This window comes from Sorex fumeus, unplaced genomic scaffold (assembly GCF_029834395.1).
Source record: "Sorex fumeus unplaced genomic scaffold, SorFum_2.1 ptg000044l, whole genome shotgun sequence".
In the NCBI taxonomy this organism is placed as follows: Eukaryota; Metazoa; Chordata; class Mammalia; order Eulipotyphla; family Soricidae; genus Sorex; species Sorex fumeus.
This window is the reverse complement of record NW_026606101.1, coordinates 20,872,967-20,899,361: the sequence shown is the minus strand read 5'-3', so window position 1 is coordinate 20,899,361 and position 26,395 is coordinate 20,872,967. Positions and strand designations below refer to the sequence as shown.

At 56.0% G+C, this 26,395-nt stretch overlaps 1 protein-coding gene across 1 annotated transcript in view; it reads left to right on the top strand.

Moving 5' to 3' along the window:
• The window catches only part of SIGLEC1 (sialic acid binding Ig like lectin 1), a 58,842-nt gene extending 40,662 nt beyond the window's left edge, over window positions 1-18,180 (top strand). Inside the window, exons 6-23 of the mRNA XM_056121582.1 lie at window positions 752-1,018; window positions 1,332-1,586; window positions 3,673-3,969; window positions 5,289-5,546; window positions 6,429-6,734; window positions 7,071-7,328; window positions 7,468-7,770; window positions 10,986-11,246; window positions 11,379-11,690; window positions 12,627-12,878; window positions 13,089-13,358; window positions 13,447-13,698; window positions 13,928-14,218; window positions 15,228-15,488; window positions 16,178-16,480; window positions 16,665-16,767; window positions 17,225-17,294; window positions 17,688-18,180. Coding sequence (XP_055977557.1) covers window positions 752-1,018; window positions 1,332-1,586; window positions 3,673-3,969; window positions 5,289-5,546; window positions 6,429-6,734; window positions 7,071-7,328; window positions 7,468-7,770; window positions 10,986-11,246; window positions 11,379-11,690; window positions 12,627-12,878; window positions 13,089-13,358; window positions 13,447-13,698; window positions 13,928-14,218; window positions 15,228-15,488; window positions 16,178-16,480; window positions 16,665-16,767; window positions 17,225-17,294; window positions 17,688-17,747 — 4,379 coding nt within the window. The 3' untranslated portion in view covers window positions 17,748-18,180. The remainder of the gene's footprint in view (window positions 1-751; window positions 1,019-1,331; window positions 1,587-3,672; window positions 3,970-5,288; window positions 5,547-6,428; window positions 6,735-7,070; window positions 7,329-7,467; window positions 7,771-10,985; window positions 11,247-11,378; window positions 11,691-12,626; window positions 12,879-13,088; window positions 13,359-13,446; window positions 13,699-13,927; window positions 14,219-15,227; window positions 15,489-16,177; window positions 16,481-16,664; window positions 16,768-17,224; window positions 17,295-17,687) is intronic.
• Window positions 18,181-26,395: the final 8,215 nt, after the last annotated feature.

The window sequence follows — 26,395 nt, the reverse complement described above, 5'->3', positions numbered from 1 at the left end:
GCAGGGTCTCGTTCACACAGGACAGACACAGAAACTTGAGCCTGTCTGCCTGTGTCGTAGGCCCCGTGAGGGAAGTTTCAACTATCCAAAGGGCCCTGGGTGGAAGAGGGCTTCCAGCCCACACCAGGCACAGACCTGCCCCACCAGCTGTCCTCACTCTGTCCTTGCCGTCGTGGGCCTCTGTTTCCTCATCTGTCCAGTGGGCATACCGATCAAGAGCCCCCTGTCCCGAATAGGGCCAAGGGTGGAGGAGCACAGGGATCAAACGCCTCAGCATCGGCACGTGCAGATGAGCCTAAATTACGCACTGGGGTTCTGGTTCTTTGGTTTGTTTCTTCGTCCCAGCGGTGCTCAGGGCTCACTCCCTGTGGGGCTCGGGGACCGTGTCAGATGCTGGGGATGGAGCCCAGGCTGGCCGTGTGTAGGGCAAGTGCCCTCCCCGCTGTGCCTTCCCTCCGTCCCCTAAAATAAGCACGTGGAAGTGTGCGTTTTCAGTAGCACGATCTCGGGGGGACATGGGGGGCTCATAGAGGACAGCATCCGAGGCACTTCCTGTCAGGTGGGATGACAACTGTCCCTCGGGCCACCACAGCAGGCTGGGTCCCCGAATCCAGCTGCATGCTTGGTGGTCCTCACAACAAGATGGTCCTCAGGGGAACTGGCAGATGGATGACCAGAAGGTCGCCTGGGTGCGCACGGCCCTCCTGTCCCCTGGGACCCCCATGCCAGCACCCCTTCTCCTGCCTTGCAGATGCCCCCAGGGGTGTGTCTGTCCTCCTCCAACCCTCCAAGCAGAACATCCGCCCTGGGGAGCTGGTCACCCTCACCTGCCGCGTGAACAGTAGCTACCCCGAGGTCCACTCCGCGCAGTGGGTCAAGGATGGCCAGTTGCTCCGGACGGAGGGCCGGGTGCTGCAACTGCCTCGGGTAGCCTGGAATGACTCTGGGGTCTACACCTGCCGCGCGGGGAACACCGTGGGCTCCTCCACCTCGGCCCCCGTCAGCCTCCATGTCTTCAGTGAGTCCCTGGGTGTGGGCAGGGTCAGGGGTCTTGCCCAGAGAGCCGGGAGAAGTCCAGGCTCAGGGGCACTTGCCGCCTCCCAGGGCAAGGGTCAGGCATGTGCCAGCCCTTCCCTGGGAGAGAGAGGGGCGATCGGCGGTCCCAGGAGCAGGATGGAGGGAGGCCGGGCCAGTTCCAACCCGGCTGCAGAAGGAGCGTGAGGGGGACGGTGCAGGCTGAAGCAGCAGGACAGCAGCCCCGGGACGTGAGGGCGGGGGCAGGGGAGCGACGGGATCCCCCCCCCCCCAGAGTGTCCTCTGGTCCCCTGCAGTGGCTGAGGTCCAGGTGAGCCCCACGGGCACCATCGTGGAGAACCAGACAGTGACTCTGACCTGTGCCATGCCCAGAGAGGCGGCTAAGGGGACGCGCTACAGCTGGTACAAGAACCAGCAGCTCCTGAAGGGTGCCCAGGATGCCAGCCTTCGACTGCACCCCGTCCGCAGGGCTGACTCCGGCTTCTACTTCTGCGAGGTGCAGAATGCCCATGGCCGGGAGCGCTCTGGGCCCGTCAGCGTGGTGGTCCGGTGTAAGTGGCTCGGGCGGGGGGGAGGGCACTGGGCACCGTGAGGAATGGGTTGTTGGGGAGGCAGCCCCCACAAACAGGATGTATGGCCTGGGGCACCTGACCCAGGTCTGTTCAGAGGGGCCAAAATGTTGACCTCCCTGGGCCTCAGTTGCCCCCATCTGAGAAAAAACCCACTTGCTTTTTTTTTTTTTGGAAGGAAAAAATTTCATCCAGCCTTTCTTGGCAATGAAAATTTCTTAAAAGACAAAAAGATATTGGCCTAGTTACAATTCAGATACTTCATTCCCTGTAATGTTCAAGTGAAAATGAGACAAAGCAGCCCAGTTACAAAGTTTAAGCTTCTAAGAGAATTATCCAATCATTCTAGTAAAATGTTAGTAAGGAAGCCTCGAGGTAACGAGGTAACAAAGTACCCACACTGTGTTCCTGCACACTGCCAGAGACCCATCAAGCCAATCGGCAACATCCAACGTGACCAGAGCAGCCCCTTCCCCCGCAAGTCATTCTCCCCTGTGCGGCCAACCGCAGAAACAAGACTTGATGTTTTATTACTCAGAGATGGTTTAACAAGGTTATGTCCAAGAAGCTCCCTACCAGTGACAACAGAAACATACAAAGAGGGAAAATCCACTTGCTTTAAAATCAGTTTGAATGTGCAGGAAGTTGCAAGGAGGCCATAGTGAACGTGGGGTGAGGTGAGGGCATGGGGACCCACTCGCAGGACCAGTCCCGGTGGGCTCGCGGGACCACCTGGGGTGTTGGGAGCTAAACTCGGGTGGGCCACATGCAGGGCTATTGCCCTCCCTGCTGTACTGCAGTGCCAGGCCCTCTATGGTCATCATCAGATCTCCTCAGATTCCCCGTTTCCTGTTTCCGAACATTTGCTTTCTCTCTCGTGTGTTTTAGGGTCTCTCTTAGCGGAGATCTGGGGACTGTGTAGTGGTAGGGATCAAATCTGCAAAGCATGTGCTCACTTCTGCTGAGCTCTCTCTCTCTCTCTCTCTCTCTCTCTCTCTCTCTGGTCCCCCCCCTCTCTCTTTGGGGTGGGCACACCCAGCAGTGCTCAGGGGTTGCTCCTGGCTCTAAACTCAGAAATCACTCCTGGCGATGCTCAGGGGACCCTATGGAATACCTGGGATCGAACCTGGGTCAGCTGTGTGCAAGGCCAGCGCTTTGCCCACTGCATGTCTCTTCGGCCCTTGCCCCCCTCTCCATTTCTGTAAACACACATAGGTATGCGTGCCTCTGTGTGCACGGTCCTGGGCAAGCAGACACAAGTACCCCCCACAACACACGCATCTGTGTTCCCTGCCTGTCTCCTCCTCGGCATCCCACAGCTTCAGACTGGCCCCGAGTCCCTCTCCCTCTGCTCAGATTCCACACTAACCACAGCTCAGCGGCACGGCCAGCGCCCACAGTGGCCAGACGGGACCCTCTGCTCCAGCCGAACTTAACCAGGCAGCCCGTAAGGGCCTTCCTGATGCCGAGTCTCTTCTGAGCTGGGATCCCACGGAACATCCAGGCCCTGGCTCCCTTGACCTGGGACAATCCCTTGGTTTCCCTGGTCTGACACTGAAGCATGGAGAGCCAGGATTTCTGTGGGTGCCCCCCCCCCCACCTCGAGCCTGTGTGTCTGAGTGGGAGCCCCACAACGAGGTGGTGACCTCTGTCCCTGTTGCTGCAGGAGGTCAGCCTGGCCCACAGCCCTGGGATTCTCTGGGATCACTTAGCGGGGGGCCCTGGTTGCTGCCTTGCCTGTCTGGGTAACCGTAGGGCTGACCAAGGGATCTGCCCGGCCCAAACACAAAAGCGTCTTCTGCACTTGGGAGTTTCTGGGGCTGTCCCCGTGTCAGAGCATGGTAGGATCGAAAAGGGGACCGGGGCAATGGGACAGCAGGTAGGAGCTTGCCTTGCTCATGGCCGACCTGGGTTGGATCCCCAGAGCCAGCCCTGAGCATCGCCAGGTGTGGCCCCCAAATGAAACAAAACAAAATGTAAGACAAAAAGGGCTCAGGGGACCCCGGTGATCAGGAGGGACCCGGGATGTGTCCCTGTCCTTAGGTGACAGCCCCTTATCTCCCTACAGACCCGCCCCTTGCCCCTGTTCTGACGGCCTTTCTGGAGACGCAGGGGGCACTGGTGGGCCTCATCCACTGCTCCGTGGCCAGCGAGCCCCCGGCCAGGCTGGAGCTGTCCCGGAAGGGCGTGGTGCTGGCCACCTCCGAGACGAATGAGCTGAACCCACGCCTCAGTGTCTCCTCGGAGACCAACTCCCTGCGTGTGGAGATCCGGGACCTGCAGCCCGCGGATAGCGGGCAGTACCGCTGTGTGGCCATCAATGCCCTGGGGAACGCCTCCTCCACGCTGGACTTCCAAGGCATGGGTAAGATGGCCCTGGCCAGCCCCGGGACGGAGCCTACCCGGCTCCCACCTTCTTGGCCTCTTCTGAGGAGCAGGGGAGGGAGGATGTCAGCACGCGGCTGAGCCACTGGCCAGTAACAGTCACTCAGTGCTGGACTCACAGCCGTCCCTGCTGGGGTCTTCCTTTCACAGGGGGTGAAAGGAAGTCACAGGGGGTCACCTTTCCCGGAGACAGGTTGTGACACAGTCCTTCCACACATCCTGCTCCAAGCGATAGCACAGGGGCCTTGCACGCGGCCGACCCGGGTTCTGTCCCCGGCACCTCATAAGGTCCCCTGAGCATCTACCAAGAATGATCCCAGAGCACAGAGCCAGGAGTAACCCCTGAGCATCACCGGGTATGGCCCCAAAACAAAACAAGGCACACAGTCTGACTCTCCCTCTGCCACGGATCTAGTAACTGAGGGTAGGTGCTAGGGCAGACGCAGGCAGAGAAGTGGGGTGCGCTCTACCTCCCCCCCCCCCAGCTTGACACAGCTTTGCTCCCTCTCCCCATTCCAAACCCACCTTAGGCAGAGCTGATCTACCAGTTGGAATTTTTTTCGAGGCGGGGGAGGGTGGGCAGCGTGGGCCAGTGCTTCCCAAGGGGTTCTCAGGGGACCCGGGGCCCCTTCCTGAGGCTCTGGGCTACCCAGACCAGTGGCGTAGTACAAGGGTCAGAGGGCACAGTGCTGCTCATGCCAGTGGTTCTGAGGGTCATTTGGAGTGCTTGAGGGTCTCCCGGGCTGCATCTGGTAATGCATGGTCGGATGCAGGTGCCCTGACTGCTGAGCTATCCCTCTAGCACCTCTGCAAGGAGTCCCAGATACTTGACCCAAACCTGAGCTCTGGCTCAGAATCTTCTTTTTTTTTTCTGCTTTTTGGGTCACACCTGGTGATGCTCAGGGGTTACTCCTGGCTCTGCACCCAGGAATCACTCCTGGCAGTGCTCAGAGGACCATATGGGATGCTGGGGATCGAACCCGGGGCGACTCCTGCAAGGTCAGAGTCACCGCCTGCCCTTCACCACTCTGCAGCCCGGGCTGATCGAGGCAGGCAGGACCCCCTGGCGGGACAGGAGAGAAGAGGCTGAAGGAGAGCTATGTGACCCCACAATCCTCAAGCTCCGGTTTCCCCTGCACGACTATGGGGGCTGGGCAATCTCCTACAGGAAGCCCTCCAGGACTTCCCTGCTCTCCTTCCTGTAGGAGATTGCCCAGCCCCCATAGTCGTGCAGGGAAACCGAGCTTGAGGATTGTGGGTCACATACTCTCCTTCAGCCTCTTCTCTCCTGTCCCCCAGGGGTCCGCCTCCTCATCAGCCCGGCTGCAGAGGTGGTGGAAGGGCAGGCGGTGACTCTGACCTGCAGGAGTCGCCTGGGCCCCACGCCTGACACCCGTTTCTCGTGGTACCGGAATGGGGTCCTGCTCCTCACGGGGCCCAGCAGCAGCCTCCAGCTCCCGGCCGCCTCCAGCGCCGACGCCGGCTCGTACCATTGCCAGGCCCAGGATGGCCACAGTGCCAGCAGCACCTCCTTGGCTGCCATCCTGACAGTGCGCTGTGAGCTGCCTTTCTGCCTGCTGAGGGCTTGGGGTGGGGGGCCACGGAGCCAGACACCCTCCAGAGCCTGGAGGAGGGAGAGAGGGAGGGCCACCACAGGCCTGGGCCCTGGGCTGGGAATTGGGGGATTGGGGCCGGGGCCCAACTTCCAACTCCAACTCCCTTGGCCCTAGCCCAGCCCCTCATGGACGCCCCATCCAGACACACCCTCCCTGGCTGGGGACAGCACCCTCCAACACACATGTGCCGGCCCTGGGCCCCCAAGGGGGAGGCGCAGCCTCTGGGTGTGAGGACAGGTGTCTGCAAGAGGTGCTGCTCTGAGCCCAGAGGTGTCTGTGTGTGTCTGTGTGTCTCTGTCTCCATGTGTGTCTGTGTGTCTCTGAGTATGTCTCTGTGTGTCTCTATCTCTGTGTGTATATTTTTATGTGCATCTGTGTATATATTTGTGTGTATGTGTATATTTGTGTGTCTGTGTGTGTCTGTGTTTGTATATTTATGTATCTGTATATAAAACTGTGTGTCTCTGTGTGTATATTTGTGTGTACCAGTGTGTGTCTGTGTGTCTGTGTATATATTTGGATGTCTCTGTGTGTCCATATTTGTGTGTGTCCCTATGTGTACATATTTGTGTGTATTTCTGTGTGTATATTTGTGTGTGTCTCTCTGTGTGTATTTGTGTGTGTCTGTGTGTATTCATATTCGTGTGTAAATATATATGTGTGTGTATCTGTGTTTCTTTGTGTGTATATTTGTGTGTCTCTCTGTGTGTACAGACACACAGATACATACACACAAACAGACAGACACACACACACACTGTGTTCGGGAACCAGGCCGCTAGCGGAGGCCATGCGTGGAGGCCCACACCCCCTCTCTCCCCAGACGCTCCCCGCCAGCCCACCTTCACTGCCCAGCTGGACCCTGAGGCCGCTGGCCGCCGTGGGCTGCTGTTGTGCCGCGTGGACAGTGACCCTCCTGCCCAGCTGCGGCTGCTCCACGGGCCCCGCGTGGTGGCCTCTTCCCTGGGCTCCTGCAGGGGCTGCCCCTCGCGCTTGAAGGTCACTGGAAGCCCCAACCTGCTCCGCGTGGAGATCGCGGACCCCGTGCTGGAGGATGAGGGCGCGTACCTGTGCGAGGCCACCAATGCCCTGGGCAACGCCTCTGCCTCAGCGACTTTTGACAGCCGGGGTGAGTGGGGCTGGCACCGGGCACTCAGCTCAGGGGGGTTGAACACCGCAGGAACCACCTCCTTCCCCGGACAGCCCTCCCAGACTGCGCCAGGAGCCCGGCCCTGCTGGTGGGAGCGAGCTCTGGGGCCCACTGGACATGGGTGGTCTCGCCCTCTGGGCTCTTCCCTGCCCCTTCTCTGCCACCTGCTTCTGAGTGAGGTCCCTCACTTTCTCCCCGCGCCCTGTGAGTGCTGCAGTGTCCTGGGCCTCCAACGTGGCCCCTTGGTGGTGGTGGCAGGTGGGGGGGAGACGGGGAGGAAACCTGCCTCCAGGGACCCTTCCCGTCTGCTTCCAGCCACGGTCCTGCTCGTCACCCCCAGCCACATGCTGCGGGAGGGCAGCACGGCCACCCTGACCTGCGCTGTGAGCAGAGAGGCCATCGGGGGAGCTGCCAACATTTCCTGGTTCCGGAACGGGCTGCCCTGGGCCCAGAGCCCCCTGCAGACAGTGACCCTGCAGCCTGTGGCCAGGAGGGACGCAGCCCTGTATGCCTGCCGTGTGCTGGCGGAAGAGGGCGGCCAGCTCTCGGCCCCCGTGGTCCTGAGCGTGATGTGTGGGTGACGGACGGGCACAGATTGGGCAAGCAGGGGTGGGGGGGTAGGGTGGGGTCTAGGGAGTAGGGCTGGTGGGTCTGGGTGGGTGGGCCTGGACGGCGAAAATGCACAGGGCTCCAGCGCCCCATGTCCCCGCAGACCCTCCTGACCCACCCAAGCTGTCAGCACTCCTGGATGTGGACCAGGGACACACGGCCGTGTTCGTCTGCACCGTGGACAGCCAGCCGCCTGCCCAGCTCACCCTGTTCCACGGGGAGCGCCGCCTGGCCACCAGCCTGCAGCCCCAGCTCCCACCCAGTGGCCGCCTGCAGCTCCGAGCCACAGCCAACTCCCTGCAGCTCGAGGTCCGAGAGCTGCGCCTGGAGGACTCCGGCAGCTACCACTGCGAGGCCACAAATGACCTGGGATCAGCCAATACCTCCCTCTTCTTCCAGGTCCGAGGTAAGTGTTGGTGCCCGGAAGATGTGCTAGATCCTGAGGCCCCTGTAGCTACCCTGGCCAGGTTTTGACTGAGCAGCACAGGTTCAGTGCAAAAGTGCGTGGTCTTTAGCCCCTGCGAGGAGAGTTTTCAGCCCCTCCGGACACAGCCCTTTGTCTCCCACTTGATACGTTCACCTGCAATAGCTGTTCCAGCCACTAGGCGGCAGTGTCATTGCTCAGGGTGGCTTGCAATAGGGCGCTTTGTTTTTGCGGTAGATTTTGGATACTAATCCTTTGTCCAACGAGGAGTGGGCAAGTATTTTTCTCCCAATCAGTGGGGCGTCGTTTTATTTTGGTCATTATTTCTTTTGCAGTGCTTTCTGACAGATAAATTCGTTAGTAATAATATAATTGTGTTACTTAAAAAACAATTCTTGGGTCAGCCTTTCTGACTTTATTCATCTTACTATTGCTCCAACCCCGAGAATTCTTTATTTGTTTGATTTGTTCTGGTGTGACATTGGCAATATTTAGGGGTTACTTCTGGCTCTACACTCAGAAATCACTCCTGGCGGTGCCCTAAGAACCCATAATATGGGGTGCTGGGGACCGAACCCAGGTCGGCCACATGCAAGGCAAGAGCCCTACCCACTATCTCACAGGACCCCAAGAATTGTTTTTTAAGTAACACAATAATTTTTTCATTTTAAAAATATTATGTTGCGGGCTGGAGAGATAGCACAGTGGGTAGGGCGTTTGCCTTGCACGCGGCCGACCCAGGTTCGATTCCCAGCATCCCATATGGTCCCCTGAGCACCGCCAGGAGTAACTCCTGAATGCAGAGCCAGGAGGAACCCTTGAGAATCACTGGGTGTGACCCAAAAAGCAAATAATAATAAGAAATAAATATATTATGTTTAGAAATATCTTCCCAAATTATGGAGGATTTTTATCAGATGTAGACAAAGAGACACATTCATATATGTGTGTGAAGAATCTAAGTTATTAAAGAGTATAAATATACTATGTGTATTTTTGTGTCTATATGTGCATGTCCATGTGTTGGATATGCACATATGGCAGATATATAAACTAGGTTTTATGAGAGAGTTCCTTTTCTTGTTTGTTTTTGAGCAACAGGGCTTACTCCTGGCTCTGCCTGTTCCCCGGGATCACTCTGTTGGGGTTCAGGGAATCCTATGTGGTTCTGGGGATCAAACTTGGGTCAGTTAAAATGTCCTTATATTTTTCACATATAAAGTAATAAAATATTTAATCCATAATGCTAAATTCTGTCTGCCTTTGGCTCTCTGTCCATCTCTCTCTCTCTCTCTCTCTCTCTCTCTCTTTCTCTCTCTCTCTGTGTGTGTGTGTGTTTGTGTCTCTCTCTCTCTATGTATCTTTATGTATGCTTTGGGAATAAAGGAGAACTCAGGAGGGCATCAAGAATAAACTCTTCAGCCCGTTCCAACCCTCACGGGTCCATGGCCCCCCTGGACATGCAGCAATATTCCTATCTTGTGCATTTTTCCAGAAGTCTCCCTCACCTCTCTATTCCCTCTTCGTATTTTCTTTCTTTCTTTCTTTCTTTCTTCTTTCTTTCTTTTGCTTTTTTTGCCTTAGGGCTGGATCGATAGCACAGCAGGTAAGGTGTTTGCCTTGCACTAGGCCGACATGGCCAACCCGGGTTCGATCCCTCCGCCCTTCTCAGAGAGCCCGGAAAGCTACCCAGAATATCTTGCCCGCATGGCAAAGCCTGGCAAGCTACCCATGATGTATTCAATGCCAAAAACAGTAACAAGTCTCACAATTTGTTGTGAGACCTTACTGGTGCCCGCTCTAGCAAATCGATGAACAACAGGACAGTGCAGTGCAGTGCAGTGCTTTTGTATCACACCCAGCGATGCTCACGGGTTACTCCTGGCTTTGCACTCAGGAATTACTCTTGGTGGTGCTCAGGGGACCATATGGGATGCTGGGAATCGAACCCAGGTCTATTCATATTTTCAATCCTCTGATCTCATCCTGTTACTGGACCATAAATCCCCACCTTTCTTTTATTTGAAGTTGAGTCTTATGTCTTTTGCCCACAGCAGTAATCCTTCTTACAGAAACTCTTCTGTAGAAGAGTTTAAGATGATAAGAAGTGACTGGAGTGACAGAGGCTGGAGTGACAGTATAGATGGTAGGGTGTTTTGCATGCAGCTAACCCAGGTTCAATCCCCAGCATCCCATATGGTCCCCCAGCCCAGGCAGGAGAAATTCCTGAGTGCAGAGCCAGGAATTACCCCTGAGCATCGCTGGATGTAATCCCCAAACAAAACAAAACAAAATTCCTCCGAAAGCAAAGAACCAGGAGAAAGAAAATCAACACCCAGAGCTCTGCTTTGGTCAAAGAAAAATAGATGCCTTCCATCTCCCACACTGATAAACAACATCTGCTCTGAATATTTTCCTCGGATTTGGGCTCCATTATTTTTATTTCGACAGAGACCCGTCCTGGCGATGCTTACTGGGGTGTGGGGACCCCAGGACCAGCCCTGACCTTGCTCAGTGGGGTCCTGTGGTCCTGGTCACAGGGGAGGCACATGCGCAGCAATTTGAGCCACCTCCCCGCTGCACCCACATCTTTCCTTATTTGTCACACCCATTTCCCAGGCACGGGAGCCGAGGGTTGGGCTGTTAGGGGCTTGCACAGAGCACATGGTTCACAGGACGCATGGCTGCTTCCAGACTGATGGTCTGGACAGATAATGCTTCTGGTTCCAGACGCAGCCTTTGCTTCCTCCACCCCGCCTTACCCCACCTTGTCTCCTGCCTTGGAACTGGGAAGGGGGTGGGGGTTCGGATACCAGGAACCGCCCTATGCCTGATTCCTGGCTTCTGGGTTCTCGTGGCCTGGAGCCTGGGAGCAGACGGGGCTGGGGAGGATTCAGCATCAGGAAGCAGCTCACTTCCCCTCCCAAGCCCCCGCTCAATCAGGCTGAGTCCAGCTCCTGGCCAGGACAGTGGCCCTCGGTGTGCCCTAGGTCCCGCCTCTTCCGGAGTCATGCAACCAGTGCTAGTCTGTGCCTGGTGCTGGCTGCAGGTCACATGAGCCGGGGATGTGACTGACACAGCAGAACTGCGGCCCAAGAGAGAGTGGGTCGAGGAGAGACCCCAGGGTGGGTCGGGAGAGGCGTGCAGGGCAGGGAGGGCTCTCAGGCCTCTCACCGGCTCTCGCTTTGTTCCTGCAGGGGCCTGGATCCAAGTGTCCCCGTCCCCGGAGCTCCAGGAAGGCCAGGCTGTGACCCTGAGCTGCCAGGTGCCCACAGGAACCCCCCAGGGAGCCTCCTACCACTGGTACTGGGATGGCCGCCTCCTCCCGGGTTCCACCTCGGCTACGCTCCGCTTTGCTGCCATTACTGCGAGCCAGGCCGGGGCCTACCACTGCCAGGTGCAGGCCCCGGGCTCGGCCAGCACCAGCCTGGCCACGCCGGTCAGCCTCCATGTGACCTGTAAGCCTGTTCATCCCCATGAGGCTCAGGCTGGGGAATGGGGGTGCTGAGTCCCTGGAGTCTGGCGTGCTCCGGGGAGTGGGCTCAGGGGAGGCATCATCTTCCCGGGTCTGATGCATCCCTGCCCCTCAGATGCCCCGCGCCAGCCGGTGCTCACCACCCTGATGGACACAGGACCCGGGCGCCTGGGTCTCCTTCTGTGCCAGGCCCACAGTGACCCTCCGGCCCAGCTGCGCCTGCTCCATGGGGGCCACCTGGTGGCGTCCACCCTGCAGGGGCCGGAGGAACCTGCCAGCCGCTCCCCCCGGCTGCAGGTGACCGTGGCCCCCAACGCACTGCGCCTGGAGATCCACAACGCCACCCTGGAGGACGAGGGTGCCTACAGCTGCCAGGCCACCAACGCCCTGGGCCAGGCCTCGGCCTCAGCCAGCTTTGACACGCAGGGTCAGTGCGAGGTGGAGTGCGTGAGTGCAGGGATGGAGTCAGGCACCTGCTTTGCATGCGTGAGTGGGCCGGGTTCCTGGCACAGCAGAAACGAAAGCAGGAGAGACCAGCCAGGGGGCTAAATCACTGGCCTGGCAGACAGCTGACCTCAGCTCAATCCCAGGCGCCACAGAGGGTCCTCCGAGCCTTGTCAGGAGTGATCCCTGAGCACAGAACCAGGAGTAAGTCCTGACCACTGCCAGCTTAACCTCCCCAGAGTAAAAACAAAAAACAAAACAAGGGACGGAGCAATAGTACAGCAGGTAGGGCATTTGCCTTGCACGCACCCAAATTGGGTTTGATCCCCAGCATCTCATAGGGTCCCCTGAGCACCGCCAAGAGTAATTCCTGAGTGCAGAGCCAGGAGTAACCCCTGAATATTGCTGGGTGTGGTCCAAAAAAAGCAACAAAACAAAACAAAAATAAAAACAAAAAAATAAAGCCCCCCCCCTCTACCTTTTTACATGGCTGCGCAATGAACCGTGCAAGCAGAAAGGGGGGGGGCTCTGGATGGTACAGTGGACAGGGGCCTTGCCTTGCACTGGCTGACCCGGGTTCAATCCCCCACATCCCGTATGTCTCCTGAACACTTCCAGGAGTAATTCCTGAGGTCAGAGCCAGGAGTAGCCCCTGAGCATCATCTGATGTGGCCCCCACCCCCCAAGACGAGGTGCTCCAAGAGAAGGCCAAAGCGGGGGGCAGCCTGGATTCTCCCCGGCACCTGCCCCAGGCGCAGAGCAGGCTCAGACCCCACTAGGGCTCCGGAGGCGCCTGAGAAAGGGATCACTATTTCCCAAGCTGCACCCTTGAGCCCCCAGCGGCCAAAGGCCCCTCGCGTGGTGACCAGGGCTGGACGTCAGCACACTCACCAATGTCCCCTGCCTCTCCTGTTCACAGCCGTGAGTGTGCAGGTGTGGCCCAGGCTGGCCGTGCAGGAGGGGCAGCTGGTGAAGCTAACCTGCCAGGTGTGGACCTCCCGGGCGGCCCGGCTCACCTACACCTGGTATCAGGATGGGCAGCAGCGGCCGGGTGCCCGCTCCATCGTCCTGCCGAACGTCACCGTGGCCAACGCAGCCTCCTACCACTGCAGCGTGGCCACCCCCGGCCAGGCCCCCCGCACCTCCACGCCTGTGGCCCTGGACGTCATCCGTGAGTCTGCTGGGGTTCAGCGGGAGTCGGGGGAGACCCGAGAAGCACCCCACTCCACAGCAGGCATGGAGCCTTGGGGGTGGGGGTGGCCAGGACAGGCCAGAGCGGGGAACAGGCCAGGGCCTTGGTCTAGCTCAAGCCCCTGCGCTGGGGAGGGGCGTTCCCCTGTGAACCAGCCAAGCCCCACACGCACACCTCCCTGCCCCGCAGATGCCCCCCGGAACCTCCGCCTGACTTCCATGCTAGAGAGCAGCGGCGGGCGGCAGGCCCTGGTCCAGTGCTTGGTGGACAGCCGCCCACCCGCGCAGCTGACCCTCAGCCACGCTGGCCGCGTCCTGGCCGCCTCCACCGCCACCTCCAGCCCCAACTCCCTGCGCCTTGAGCTGCGGGAGCTGGGCCCGGGCCAGGAGGGCCTGTACAACTGCTCGGCCCACAACCCCCTCGGGCAGGCCTCTGCGTCCCTGGAGCTGCACCTCGAGGGTGAGGCGGGGAGTCCCCGCAGGCCTGGATGGGGAGGTCAGCCGAGCTGTCCAGCGGGGCTCGGCTGATCCCAGCCTCTTTGGAACAGTCACGCAGGTGACACTGACCCCCTCGGCCACCGTGCCTGAGGGGACTCCTGTCACGGTGACCTGTGAGGACCCAGCCGCCCAGCTGCCCACCCTCTACACCTGGTACCACAATGGCCGGTGGCTGCAGGAGGGGCCCGGGGCCGCCCTCTCCCTCCCCAGGGTCTCCCGGGCTCACGCAGGGGCCTACAGGTGCCAGGCTCAGGACGCCCAGGGCAGCCGCAGCTCCCGGCCCACGGCCCTGCGTGTGCTCTGTGAGTGGACGGGGTCCTGGGGGGGGTGGGGAGGGCAGCAGGGAGGACACAGGACATCAGCGGGGCCCGACAGGGTCTGGGGAAGGAGGACCGTGGGTGACAGACCTGGAAGCTGCCCACACCCGCCCGGAAGTGTCACTTGTAAGAAGAGCCTGGACATTTGTGCAGAGGCTTTGGCCAGGTGGGAGGGTCCCCAGCAAGGCCCCCAGCCCTGTTCTCTCTCCCCCAGATGCTCCTCGGGACGCTGTCCTGTCCTCCTTCTGGGACTCGAGGACCAGCCCTGCGGCCGTGGTGCAGTGCACAGTGGACAGCGAGCCCCCTGCCGAGCTGACCCTGGCCCACCACGGCAAGGTGCTGGCCACCAGCGCCGGTGGGGCTGTGGGGACAGGTCGTGTCCAGGTGGGCCGCAATGCCCTGTGGCTGCAGGTGCAAGACATGCCCCTGGGGGACGGGGACGCATATGTGTGCACAGCCCGCAACCTGCTGGGCTCCGTCAGCACCAGGCAGCTGCAGGCAGAGGGTGAGTGCATGGGCCAGCCGGGAGGTGGGGGACACCCACATGGGGGCCACAGCCTGGGGGAATGTGCTGGGGGTGGGGGAGGCAGTCTCATCTGTGAGGGACCCCCAACTGGGCAAGATGTCCTCAAGGAAATCAGGTAAATAAAAGCCAGCCCCTCGAACACACACACGCATACACATATGCACATCACACACGAGTGTGAACACACATACACACATGCACATACACATACAGGCATGTCCACATCACACACAAGTATGAACACACATACACACATGCACATGCACATACAGACACGCATGCACATACACAGACAAATATGAACATGAACACAAGCACACATGTACATACTCATACACGTGTTCACATAATACACACTCATGCACATGCACGTGCCCACGTGCAATTCATACACACATAAACATACTCATACATATGCATATACCCACGCAGACACATGTACATATATAAGCGTGCGTACACACATGTGTACACACATGCACACAGATATATGCATACACATATACATACACGCATGCACATGCTCATGTATATGCATATGCACGTGTATACGCTTAGACATGCACATTGATATATATATACCCAGATACAATGCTCACATGTACGCATGCATGTGCATACTCGTGCATCACGCATGCACACAAATACACACACAGAGTCCAGCCTGGCGAAAGACTGCCCTCTGCCCAGGAAGGGGTGGATATGCCCTGACTCCAGAAGCCCAGCTGAGGGAGGAGGTGCAGCTCCTGCCTGGGGACCCAAGCTGGGGTTCAAACTCAGTGTCACCCATCGGTTGAAGAGGGAGACACAGGCCTGGACACCCCTGTGCAAGGACCAGAGCCAGCTCTGTCCCCTGGGGCATCCTTCTGGGGGGCAGCCGTGCCCCACTGAGGGCCCAGATGTCAGTGGGAGCAGACCACCCCCAATGCACAGGCTTCTTGGGCCAGCAGCTCAACCCGATGGCTCACACATGTCCTGTGGCCCCCAGGTGTGCACGTGGTGGCTGAGCCGGGGCTGGAGGTGTCCGAGGGGGCAGCACTGAACCTGAGCTGTCAGCTGCCTGGCGGACAGGCCCCGGGGGGCAACTCCACCTTCTCCTGGTTCTGGAATGGCCGGCAGCTACAGGCGGAGCCCCAGCCCACACTCGCCTTCTCCCACGTGGCCCGTGGCCAAGCTGGGGCGTACCAGTGCCGGGTTGGGCTTCCCACGGGGACAGCCACCTCAGCCGCAGCCCTGCTCCGAGTGCTCTGTGAGTGTGTCCTGGTGCCTCTGGGGGTGGGTTCCTCCCCTGGATATGTCAGCCGCTCCCCTGGGAGGGGAGGAGAGGGGTGAGGGTGAGGGCTGCCACCACAATCTCAGACTTAATGCTTCCAGCCAGCACCTTTTATTGTTTGTGGTTCTGAGGCCACTTTTGGGCTGGGCTCTGCCGAGCAGTTCTTTTTGTTGTTGTTGTTGTTCTGGGGCCATACCCGGCGATGCTCAGAGCCCGCTCCTGTCTCTGCACTCAGGAATCACTCCTGGCCCAGGGGACCATCGGGGATGTCAGGGATTGAACCTGGGTGGGCCACGTGCAAGGTGTTCCCTGCTGTGCTGTTGTGCCAACTCTGCCGGGCTTGCTGCTCTCAGCCCACGCGGTCATGGGAGTCTGGCATCTGGGCCGAGGGCACATGGCCTCGGAAGGCTCTGGGTTGGCCCTGGTTCTAGCAGGCTGGCCTGGGATTCCCACAAGCCCAGGAGAACAGACAGCTGAGGACATGCAATGTTTTTTTTTTTTTTCTTCTGCCTTCTGGGACTGCGAAGCAAGTCCCAGAACCAAGGAGCAGAGGAACGGACTCTTCTTCCTCATGGGCGAGCAGTAAACCCTCACTCCTGGGCCTGGGAGGGGAGGAATCAGGCTGTTTCCCGGCTCACCACTGCCCCCTCGGTGACCTCCCACAGACCCTCCAGACAGGCCCACCATGACGGTCTTTGTGGAGGCTGAGGGTGGCGTCCAGGGCATCCTGGACTGCCGGGTGGACAGCGAACCCCTGGCCAGCCTCACCCTCCACCTGGACGGACAGCTGGTAGCCTCCAGCCAGCCCGGGGGCAGCCCTGTCCAGCCTCACATCCGCGTCTCGGCCTCCCCCAACACCCTGAGGGTGGCCATGGAAGAGCTGCGGGCAGGCGACCAGGGCGAGTACGTGTGCACGGCCTCCAATGCGCTGGGCTCCACATCGGCCTCCGCCTACTTTGGATCCAGAGGTGAGGGGAGGCCCCGTCTGGCTTCCCGTGTCCTCTGGGCAGGGCCTGATGCCCTTGTGAGGCCTTCCTGAACCCCATCTGCCGCAGCCAGCTGGTGTCGGGAGCAGGGCAGGGTGGGGAGGTCCCGATGGCGGGGACCCCCACCCCGCCCCCACCCCACCCCCACACCTGGCGTCTCTTCCAGCCCTGCACCGTCTGCACCTGTTCCAGTGGCTGCTCTGGGTCCTGGGGCTGCTGGCGGCTGTGCTGCTGCTCCTGCTGGTCCTGGGGGCCTCCTGCCTGTTAAGGTGGGTCTGGAGGGGCGACAGGGCTGCCTCTCCCTCCCAGCAACTCTCAGCATTCCCTGGAGGTGCCCCCGTCAGTGTCTCTGACTTCATACTTCCTTACCCAGTTGGGTCCTTCTAGAACGGTCTCTGATGGGGGTCTTTCGCTTCCTCTCTCTGTCCCGTCTGTGCTGAAGGGCTGGTGGGAAGTAAGAACAACCGAGACCCCCAGGCAGCCCCCCACTGCCTCTGCTGGGTGTTGTCTGGAGTCCCGTGTGTGTGTGTGTGTGTGTGTGTGTGTGTGTGTGTTGGGGGATGTGTTTAGGCCACACCCAGTTGTGCTCAGGGCTTCCTCCTGGCTCTGTGCCCAGGAGTGACCCCTGGCAGTGCTCAAGGGACCATATGCAGTGTTGGGGATTTGAACCGGCATGAGCCACGTGCCTGTGTCACGTCCCCTCAGATGGCACTCTTGCTCTTGCAGGAGGAGGCTTTCCCGCCAGATCAACGTGGGTGAGAACTCAGTGGAGATGTCTCCCAAGGAGACCTTGCAGGTGGGCAGGCGACATGCAGATGTGACTCCCGGCTGCCCCTGCAGACCACACTCATTTATGGGAGGGTGTCTGGGGTGGGGGAGCCTGAAGAGAGAAGACTGAGGGAACAGATAGGGAAGCCCTATTCTGGTGGGGACAGACAGCACCGGTGTATCTAAGGTGACAGGGACAGACGGAACCGGACAGTGTCGTGTCCCTTTCCAAGGCACTTCCCTCCCCACTCCTGAGTCATCCCCCATGCAGTTGTGGAAATCCATTCCCGCTCCCCCATGCAGAGGATGCATTGGAGGGCCAGCCCCTGGGAACCCCCACCCAAGGCTGCCCTTTGGGGCGAGGGGTCAGGTGACCACCGTTCCCAGAGTTCTCCTGTGACCAGAGTTTTCTCTGTGGAAGCTCTTGGATCCTGCGGCTACCACACCTCTGACCTTGTCCAGTTCTTCGTTGCTGAGCTGACTCCAGCGCTGCCCTCAGGAGGAAGAAGGAGCTGGAGTCTCAGGACTTCTGTGAACAAGGCTGGGTGGGTCCTGTTGGCCTCTGTGGAAACAATGGGGTGACGGTTGGGTTTCTGTGCCCTGACCCTCTTACCTGAAGAAACATGAGCAGCGGATGGAGGAGGCGAACAAGGATCCCCCAAGAGCGGAGCCTCCAGGGGACGCTGGAGAGAAACCAGTTGCTTGTGTTCGCCACGTCCCTTTCTCTCTTCTCTCTGCATCTCACTCCTTTGTTTCTCTCCCACTGCACGGTATCGTCATATCGTTCTCCTCTGAGCCCGCCCTGCATGACGTGGACGGATGAGGAGTTTCTCTCTTCATCCTCATAGCTGTTTGAGGTTCTGTTTCCGACAGACTGGATTAAGCTGCTCTCACAAGAGACCAAATACAGTGACTTCAAGATGAGAGGATTTGTTTTTTCCCACCTACGAGCCTAACTATGTCACAGGGTTGAAGGTGTTGGGTAGACCTGAGAGCTTTATCTTGTATCCTCCACTTCTAAAAGACTGCTTGGATGGTGAGGCTCGGAAAGGCCTCCCTATGTCCAGGGCTGGAGTGAGAATATAGTTGGAAGGACTCTTGCCCTGCACGCAGCCAACCCAGGTTGGATCCAGGCACCCTGTTTGGTTTCCTGGGCTCCACCAAGAGTGATTTCTGAGTGCAGAACCAGGAGTAAGCCATGAGCACAGCTGGGTGGGGTCCAAAAACCAAAAACACAGCAAACCTCAAAGACCTTTGTGTTCACATACCTTCAGCAAGAAGAGAGGAGAGTGGGAGCCATTCCCCAGCCATTATCCCAGCCATTCCCCCTGGGATACAGTGGCACACACTGTGTCTGCTTACTCCCCATTGGCCAGGTGGTTTTGAAAAATTTATATTTTGTTTGGGGGCCACACCTGGCACAGTGCTCACTGCTTACTCCTGGCTCTATGCTCAGGGATCACTCTTGGTGGGCTCAGGGGAGGGGGGACCATATGGTGTGCCGGGATTCAAACCCAGATTCACTGCACGAAAGGCAAACATCCTACTTGCTGTATTATCACTCCAGCTCCACTATTGGCTAGAATTTAGTCACATGACCATGCCAAGCTGCAAGGAATGCTGGGAAATGTGTGTGGGTGTGTTTGTTTTTGTTTTGTGACACTCTCACACACTTTAAGGACAGAGGAATTTGATCTCATAACCTTGTTTGGAAGGCAGGCGGCCTTCCCTGTGCGGTTTCTCCCAAAGGACTTTCTTTTTCAAATCGCCTCCTCTCCCCTCTTAGGACATAAACATATGTAGAGAGAGGGTGGGGGCCAGTATTAAGTAATGTTTGGGGATTCAGAGTCACTTCCCGCAATGCTACAATGCTCAGCCTGGTCCTCAGAACAACCAGGTCTAACCTAGCTGTGCTGGGGGCCCTGAGGGCCACTCACGTTAGTTCCTTTCAGGTATGTACTCCACCACGTGTAGGAAAATGTAGTTTTTCTCCTATTTCCAAAACCTACCCTCGGCTCTTGTCCTTGAAGAAAATGCTATCAGCAGGCCACCTTCTGTCATGGTGCCTATCTGCACAGGGTCAGACTTTCACTTAGGTCCAGAGCTTCCTGGAGGAGGGTCTCTTGTCACTAAGGACCCTGGGGAAATCAAAAAGGTTTGGGGCCCCTAGAGAATGCTGTCTTGTGCCAGATCTGAGCCCTGGAAGAAGAGACATAGCTGCCGTCACCCCAGAGCAGCTCTGCTCCTGCCCCATGTGATCCCCTCTCCATGGTGGCGTGAGCTCAGTTCTTTTTCCTGGGGTCTGTTAAAGAGAAGCAGGGGTACCAAGAAGGAGGCAAGTGTTCCCCGGACGTCAGGACCTGATGGGCCCAGGCAGTGACCTCTCTGGGGGCTCCCCTGGTGGCAGGTGGAGGGACAAACAGAGTGCCCTGTTCTGGGGCGGGGAGTGGGGAGGGGAGGGGGGGAGGCACGCAGGAGAGACCAGAGCAGGAAGGAATTGGAGGGGAGCCCCTGTAGCCCACCCAGGGTGTTCCCCGCTCCCAGATCACGTGCTTTTCAGGGCTGATGGCCCACCTTCCCCAGGAGCCTGTCTGCCTGGACTCCCAATGAACTCCCACACTCTCAACTAACCAGCAGGACGCTCTTTCTTGACCTCCCACCCGCTGAACTGGGGCGCGGAGAATTCATATAGAAGTGGGGGTTAATTCAGGGAGCTGTTCTGCAGTGCCACTTACTACACTCTATTGCATTCAAGATGTTTTTTGAGCCACATTCAGCAACGCTCAGGGCTTACTCCTGGCTTGGCACTCAGGAATCATACCTGGTGGTGCTCTGGGACCCATATGGGATGCCGGAGATCGAATCTGGGTAGGCTGCCTGTAAGACAAGCCCCCTACCAGCTGTACTATCTCTCTGGCCCCTATGTTTTTTATTTAATGGAGAGAAAAGTGGCAATTGTTTACAGAATTCTAAGATTAAAATGGATTAGATAACAAAGTTGCAATAGTAAAATCAATAGATCTAGAAAATAAATTCGTGTGAACATCAGATTGCAGGGTTGGTAAATTATTGTCTAAGAATTTATTAAACTTTTGGTTGCTTCAGGAGGTGTGATAGGGACGGGCTCTAGACCCTTACTTCCCAATCAGGGCCACAGTTGGCAAGACAGCAGCTGTGGGAGGTGGATGAGCCTGCTGGGGCCTCCAGAGGGTATGGGGGAGAGACGACACACCCCAACTTCACTGTCACTGTCACTGTCCTCCCGTTGTTCATCAATTTGCTCGAGCGGGCCCAGTAACATCTCCATTGTGACACTGTGTTTGGTGTATCGAATACGTCATGGGGAACTTGCCAGGCTTTGCCATGCAGGCGAGATACTCTCAGTAGCTTGCTGGGCTCTCCGAGAGGAATCGAACTTGGGTCAGCCATGTCGGCCGCATGCAAGACAAACGCCCTACCCGCTGTGCTATCGCTCCAGCCCAACTTAAAAAAGAAAAAAAGACACCATAGTTTTCAGCCTGGGCACCGGATACCTGAAATTATCTAGAGACCGTTGTCCCTGCAGAGAATATTCATGAGGTGGTAGAGTTGAGCCCTTGGTGTAGCTGTAGAAGTGGGGAGCAGGTGCTACTCCCAGAACGTTGGTTCCCAATATTTTTTATTTCCAGTTCACAGGGTTCTTCTCTGTGGTGCTCAGGCCCTGGGAGCACCTCATGGTCCCTGAGCACAGCCGAGAGGGACCCATTCTTGGAGATGCCCAGACTAGGGTGCAGGAGTTCAGGTTCAGGCAATGCGGTACCTCTCTGGTGTGTAAGGGCCACAAAGACCATACCCAGTGATTCTCGGGGGGCCATGTGGTGTTAGGTAGCAAACTTGGGGGTTTGCTCATGCATAACATGTGCCCCAAACCCTTGGGCTATCCCCTGCATTTGGGATTTGTGTCCTTCTGCCTCCTGGAGGCTTTTGTGTGCTCTTCCCTGGCCCACAATGGCCAGCACTGTACTGGGACGCAGGAAGTAACCGCCTGCGTGAGTCAAATCCAGAGATGAGGTAAGGCAGGAGCCAGTCAGTGCAGCCAGGTGTTCGGAGCTGTCTGCAGAAAAGAGGGTGATGCATGGGCATGGGTGGCAGGAGAAGGGGTGGTGGGGAGGCGGAGGTGGTGGCAAACCTCTGACGTGGAGTCCTCATCTGCTCTGTCTACTTCCCAGGGGGCTTACGACCCCCTGGAACTGGAGGGCTTTCAGGTGGCTTAGTTGTGCCCAAACCCAGTGTCTGAGGTTATCGAAGACTTTTCAGAACTGGGCCAGGGAGAAGGCCCTAAGAGTCAGTGTGCAGACTGCATGTGGGGGGCCTGGTTTGATTCCCCTGCACGGTCCCCGAGAGGGACCCCCGAGCTGCCTGGCTCTCCTTGAGCCTGTCTCCTCTGCCGGTTGGGCTCCCAGTTGAGCACAGGAGCTCAATGCTTTCTGCTCAATGCCACTGTCCCCTCTAAGCCCTCTTCAAAGGAGAGAAGAGATAGTCAAAAGGAGAGCTAGGCATTGAGGGGCAACAGAGTTCCCCCGGCACCCTGGCACATCCTTAGGGGATCAGGGACTTGTGCCCAGGTGACTCTATTTAAACACCATGATTGATGGGGCCAGAGATCACACAGGGGTGATGGCATTTGCCTTGCATCTTGTCCATGCTGGTTTGATCCCAGCACCAGATATGGTCCCCGGAGCACTTCTAGGACTGGCCCTGGATCTCAGAGGCAGGAATAAGCACTGAGCACTGTCAGAAGTGGCCCAATCCCACTTTCCCTCCAAAATAAACACCTTGCTTGAGCTACAGAGAGGAAAGATACTTACCTTGCATGTTGGCTAGCCTGTGTTTGTTCCATCACCAGCAACAAATGCTCCCCTGAGCACTGAGCCAGGAAGAGCCTCTGAGCACTGCCAGTGTGGTCCGAACCCCAACAAACTACAATGTGAATATTTGTTACACTGGAGCTCTCAACAAGTCACCATTGTCTGGTCCCCAAGAAGGGACTTCAGTGCAAGGGACTTACGAAGATCTGCTTTCAGAGGAGTTTAGGGAAGGGCAACGTGGAGTCTGACAAGCACAGGGAGGAAGCCAAGGACACTTACATATCCAAAGTAGCTTTTTTATTTTTGGTAGTATCTCAAAATAGGTTTCTCTCAAATGTCCAGGAATAGTTATATCGATATTTTTCAGAGGGGGTTTGGGCCTGGTGGTGCTCTTGGGGGCATATGGGGTACCAGAGATCAAACTGGGCTCGACCACATGCAGATAAGTGCTTTATTCCCTGTACTGTTTATCCACCCTTGATTAAAAAAAAATAAGTGGTTATAGGCAGGGGAGATAGATCAAAGGAATGGAGTGCATACTTTGCATATGGGGGTTCCAGCTTTAATCCCTGGCACAAGTGGTCTCTGGAATGTGGTGTCAGCAGTCACCCTCAAGCACTGTTGGGTGTGACCCCAAAACAAAACAAACATAAAAGTGATTTTATTCACACATATGCTATCCAGCAATGAATATAAATAAGCCAAAATCGCATACAACAGGCTGGATGGAGTTTACATTGAAACTGGGAAAGAATTTGCAATTCATAGTTCCAACAAAAGGCTATCTTCTTGTTTATAAAAAAAAAAACTCCTTCGAGTTGCAAAAAGAAAGACCAACAATTCAATAGAAAAATAGACTGCGGATATGAATAGGCGGTTCAGGGAAAAGGAAATATAAATGATTCTTCAGTGTTTGAACAAATGTTCAACCTCACCCAAAGAGTAATGCAGATGGACATGACACTTTCACTTTCAACCAGCAAATCTCCCAGTTTGGAAGTGGTGCTGATCACACTGGAGCAAGCAGGCACTCTTGATCTTGCTCGTGGGAGTATAAATTGGCACAAGTTTGGAGAACTTTTGGACTGAACTTGTCCAAATCATAAACATACATACAAACTCTTTGAACAGTAATCTCACCACACAGATATATTTGTGGAAAGAAAAATACATTGCAGGGGATGGAGTACAGGGGGTAGGGTGCTTGCCATGCACGCAGCTGACCTAGGTTTGATTCTCAGTATCCCATATGGTCCCACAAGCCCACCAGGACTAAGTTCGGAGTGCAGAGCTGGGAGAAACCATTGAGCATCACCAGGTAACACCCCCCCCCCAAAAACACAGAAATATAAATTGCAGTGTTAGTTATCATAGCAAAGGGTATTAGAAACCATTTACATGGCCAAGAGGAGACTAAAAGTATATGGTATCATGTAAAAATAAAAAATGATGAGAATGATTGGGGCCTGAGAGATAGCATAGCAGGTAAAGAGCTTGCCTTGCATGTGGTTGACCTGGCTTTCATTCCCAGAACCCCAGATGGTCTCCTACCCACCACCAGGAGTGATCCTTGAGCACAGAGCCAGAAGTAAGCCCTGAGAACTGATTGGTGTGGCCCCCAAATCAACCAACCAACACACACACACACACACACACACACACACACATAATGATGAGAATGCTGCATGCCCAACAGAATAGGTGAAGTGGAAGAATGTAGCAACATTCACTTAAATGTTGGCATAGATGTGGAGGAACTGGAACTCTCTACATTGCCATCAGCAATGTGAAATGACATGGCCACCTTGAAAAATAGTTCCTCAAATATTGCATTACTCTTACCATATGACCTGTGACTTTACTTCCAGCTACTGATGGAGGAAACATGAAAACATGCCATATACATGGACTTACATTGCAGGTCTATTTAGAAGTGCCCCAAACTGGAAAAGAATCCAGATGCCTAACTGAAGATTTGAGCACCCAGGATGCACTCATACTCTGACACATACTCAGCACCACATGGAGCGGAAAATTGGGGGGCAGTAGGGGCAATTTCCCCAAGTGATGCTCAAGAGACCCAGGGACCCCTCCAGGCAATTCTCAGACAACCAAGCTGGAAGTTTGGTGAGAGCCTGAAGATGAGGTGCTGCTCAGGCATTGGGGTGCTGGGGTGACTTGGGCTACCCCGGAAGTGTGTGGGGATTCAGAGCCACATTCAGTGGTGCTCAGGCTGTGCTCCTGCCAGTACTTCAGAACTGTGTGGTGCTAGGGATTGAACCAGGGGTTGTTGCAGGCAAAGCAGGCAACTTAACCCCTGTACTAATTTTTATTGAGGTGGGGAGGCTTTACCTGCCAGTGCTCAGGGCTTATTCCTGGTTTTACACTCAGGAGGGATCATTCCTGGAGGGTTTGGGGGACCTTATGGGATATCAGCAATTGCTGGATTTTTTTTTCTTTTTTGGGTCACACCTGGCGATGCACAGGGCTTACTCCTGGCTCTACACTCAGGAGTTACTCCTGGCGGTGCTCAGGGTACCATATGGGATGCTGGGAATCAAACCCGGGTCGGTCGCATGCAAGGCAAATGCCCTACCCGCTGTGCTATCACTCCAGCCCCAGGATATCAGCAATTGAACCTGGGTCAGTCATGTGCAAGGCAAGTGTCCTACCTGCTGTACTGTCTCTCTGATCCAGAACAAAGTTTTGATACATTAAAAAGAAAAAGTAAATGATTCCCAAATACATGAAGAAGAAAGAAAATCAGACCATTTACAAAAGCACATGTTTTTTGATCCTATTTAGTTCTGGAATAGGCAAAGCTTATCTATAAACAGAAAGTAGAAGAGCGGGCACCTGGGGGGGGTGGTGTGGGAGCAACTGACTGGAGAGGGACATAGGGCCCCTCTTTGGGGTGATAGAAAAGTATCTGGATTGTGAGGATAATGTGCCTAACATCTGTTCATATGGCACCCTTCAATTGAGTCAAAAAGGATAATTATACAGTAGAAGAAGAAATTGGACTTTACATGGTGATGTTAATATAGATTATACGCATGTTGACTTTCTCTCTTAAAAAAGGAGGGGTAAAGGCACTTGCCTTGCATGAAGCTAACTGTGACTCAATTCCTGGAACCACCAGGAGTGACCCCTGAGCAAAGAGACAAGAGCATTGCTGGGTGTAGCCCCCTCCAAAAGCAGAAAGTAGGAGAGAGAGAGAGGACAGTCAATGCGGGGAGTGGCCATCAGGTAGGGTGGGGTGAGGAGAATTATAAATAAAAAGAAATTATGCACCTAGAGCTGGGACGCTGGTAATTAGAGAATGGAGTGTTCACACACAATGATGCTTACTTGAAAATTATGCTATAATGCGGTGTTACTCTATTTAAATATATATGTGTATTTTATATGTATAAGTATACATACATTTATGCAAGACATATATCATACCTGCTCTACTGTCTCTCCAGCCCCATAAAATCATATTTTAAAAGTAAGTGTGGGGCTGAGTAATAGTACTGTGGGGAGAGTATTTGCCTTGCACACAGCTGATATGAGTTTGATTACTTGAGCTTGCCAGGGGTGATTTCTTTTTCTTTAAAAAAAAATTTTTTTAAATAGGGGCTGGAGAGATAGCACAGCGGGTAGGGCATTTGCCTTGCATGAGGCACAACCCAGGTTCGATTCCCAGCATCCCATATGATCCCCCGAGTACCTCCAGGAGTAATTCCTGAGTGCATGAGCCAGAAGTAACCCCTGTGCATCACTGGGTGTGACCCAAAAAGCAATAAATAAATAAATAAATAATCATCGTTGGTCATCGTCATAATGGAAAAATCAAGTCAGGGAATCCCAGAGCCCCTCTATCGAGCGGGGAGGCTGGGCAGCACCTGTGGAGCTTCCTCAGAGTTGCTGAGTCACTCCAGGCCCACAGAAGCCTTCACAGGGATCCTGACCTCTCAGAGTTGCTGAGTCACTCCAGGCCCATAGAAGCCTTCACAGGGATCCTGACCCCTGCAACAAGGAGAGGGTAACTGGAAGCAGGGCTCCTGCCTGGAGCGGTCCATAGAAAGCAGGCAGGAGTCGAGGCCTTCTCTGCCGTCCCCTCTCCTGGAGGCGGGTGATCATCAGGGGTGACTTCTGAGTACCAAGCCTGGAGTAAGCCCTGAGCACTGCTGCATGTGGCCCCCAAACAAACAAAAAAAAAAGATAAAATAAAAGGAAGTGCATTTTGGGCTGGAGGGAACATACAGTGGTTAAAGTATTTGCCCTGCATGCAGAG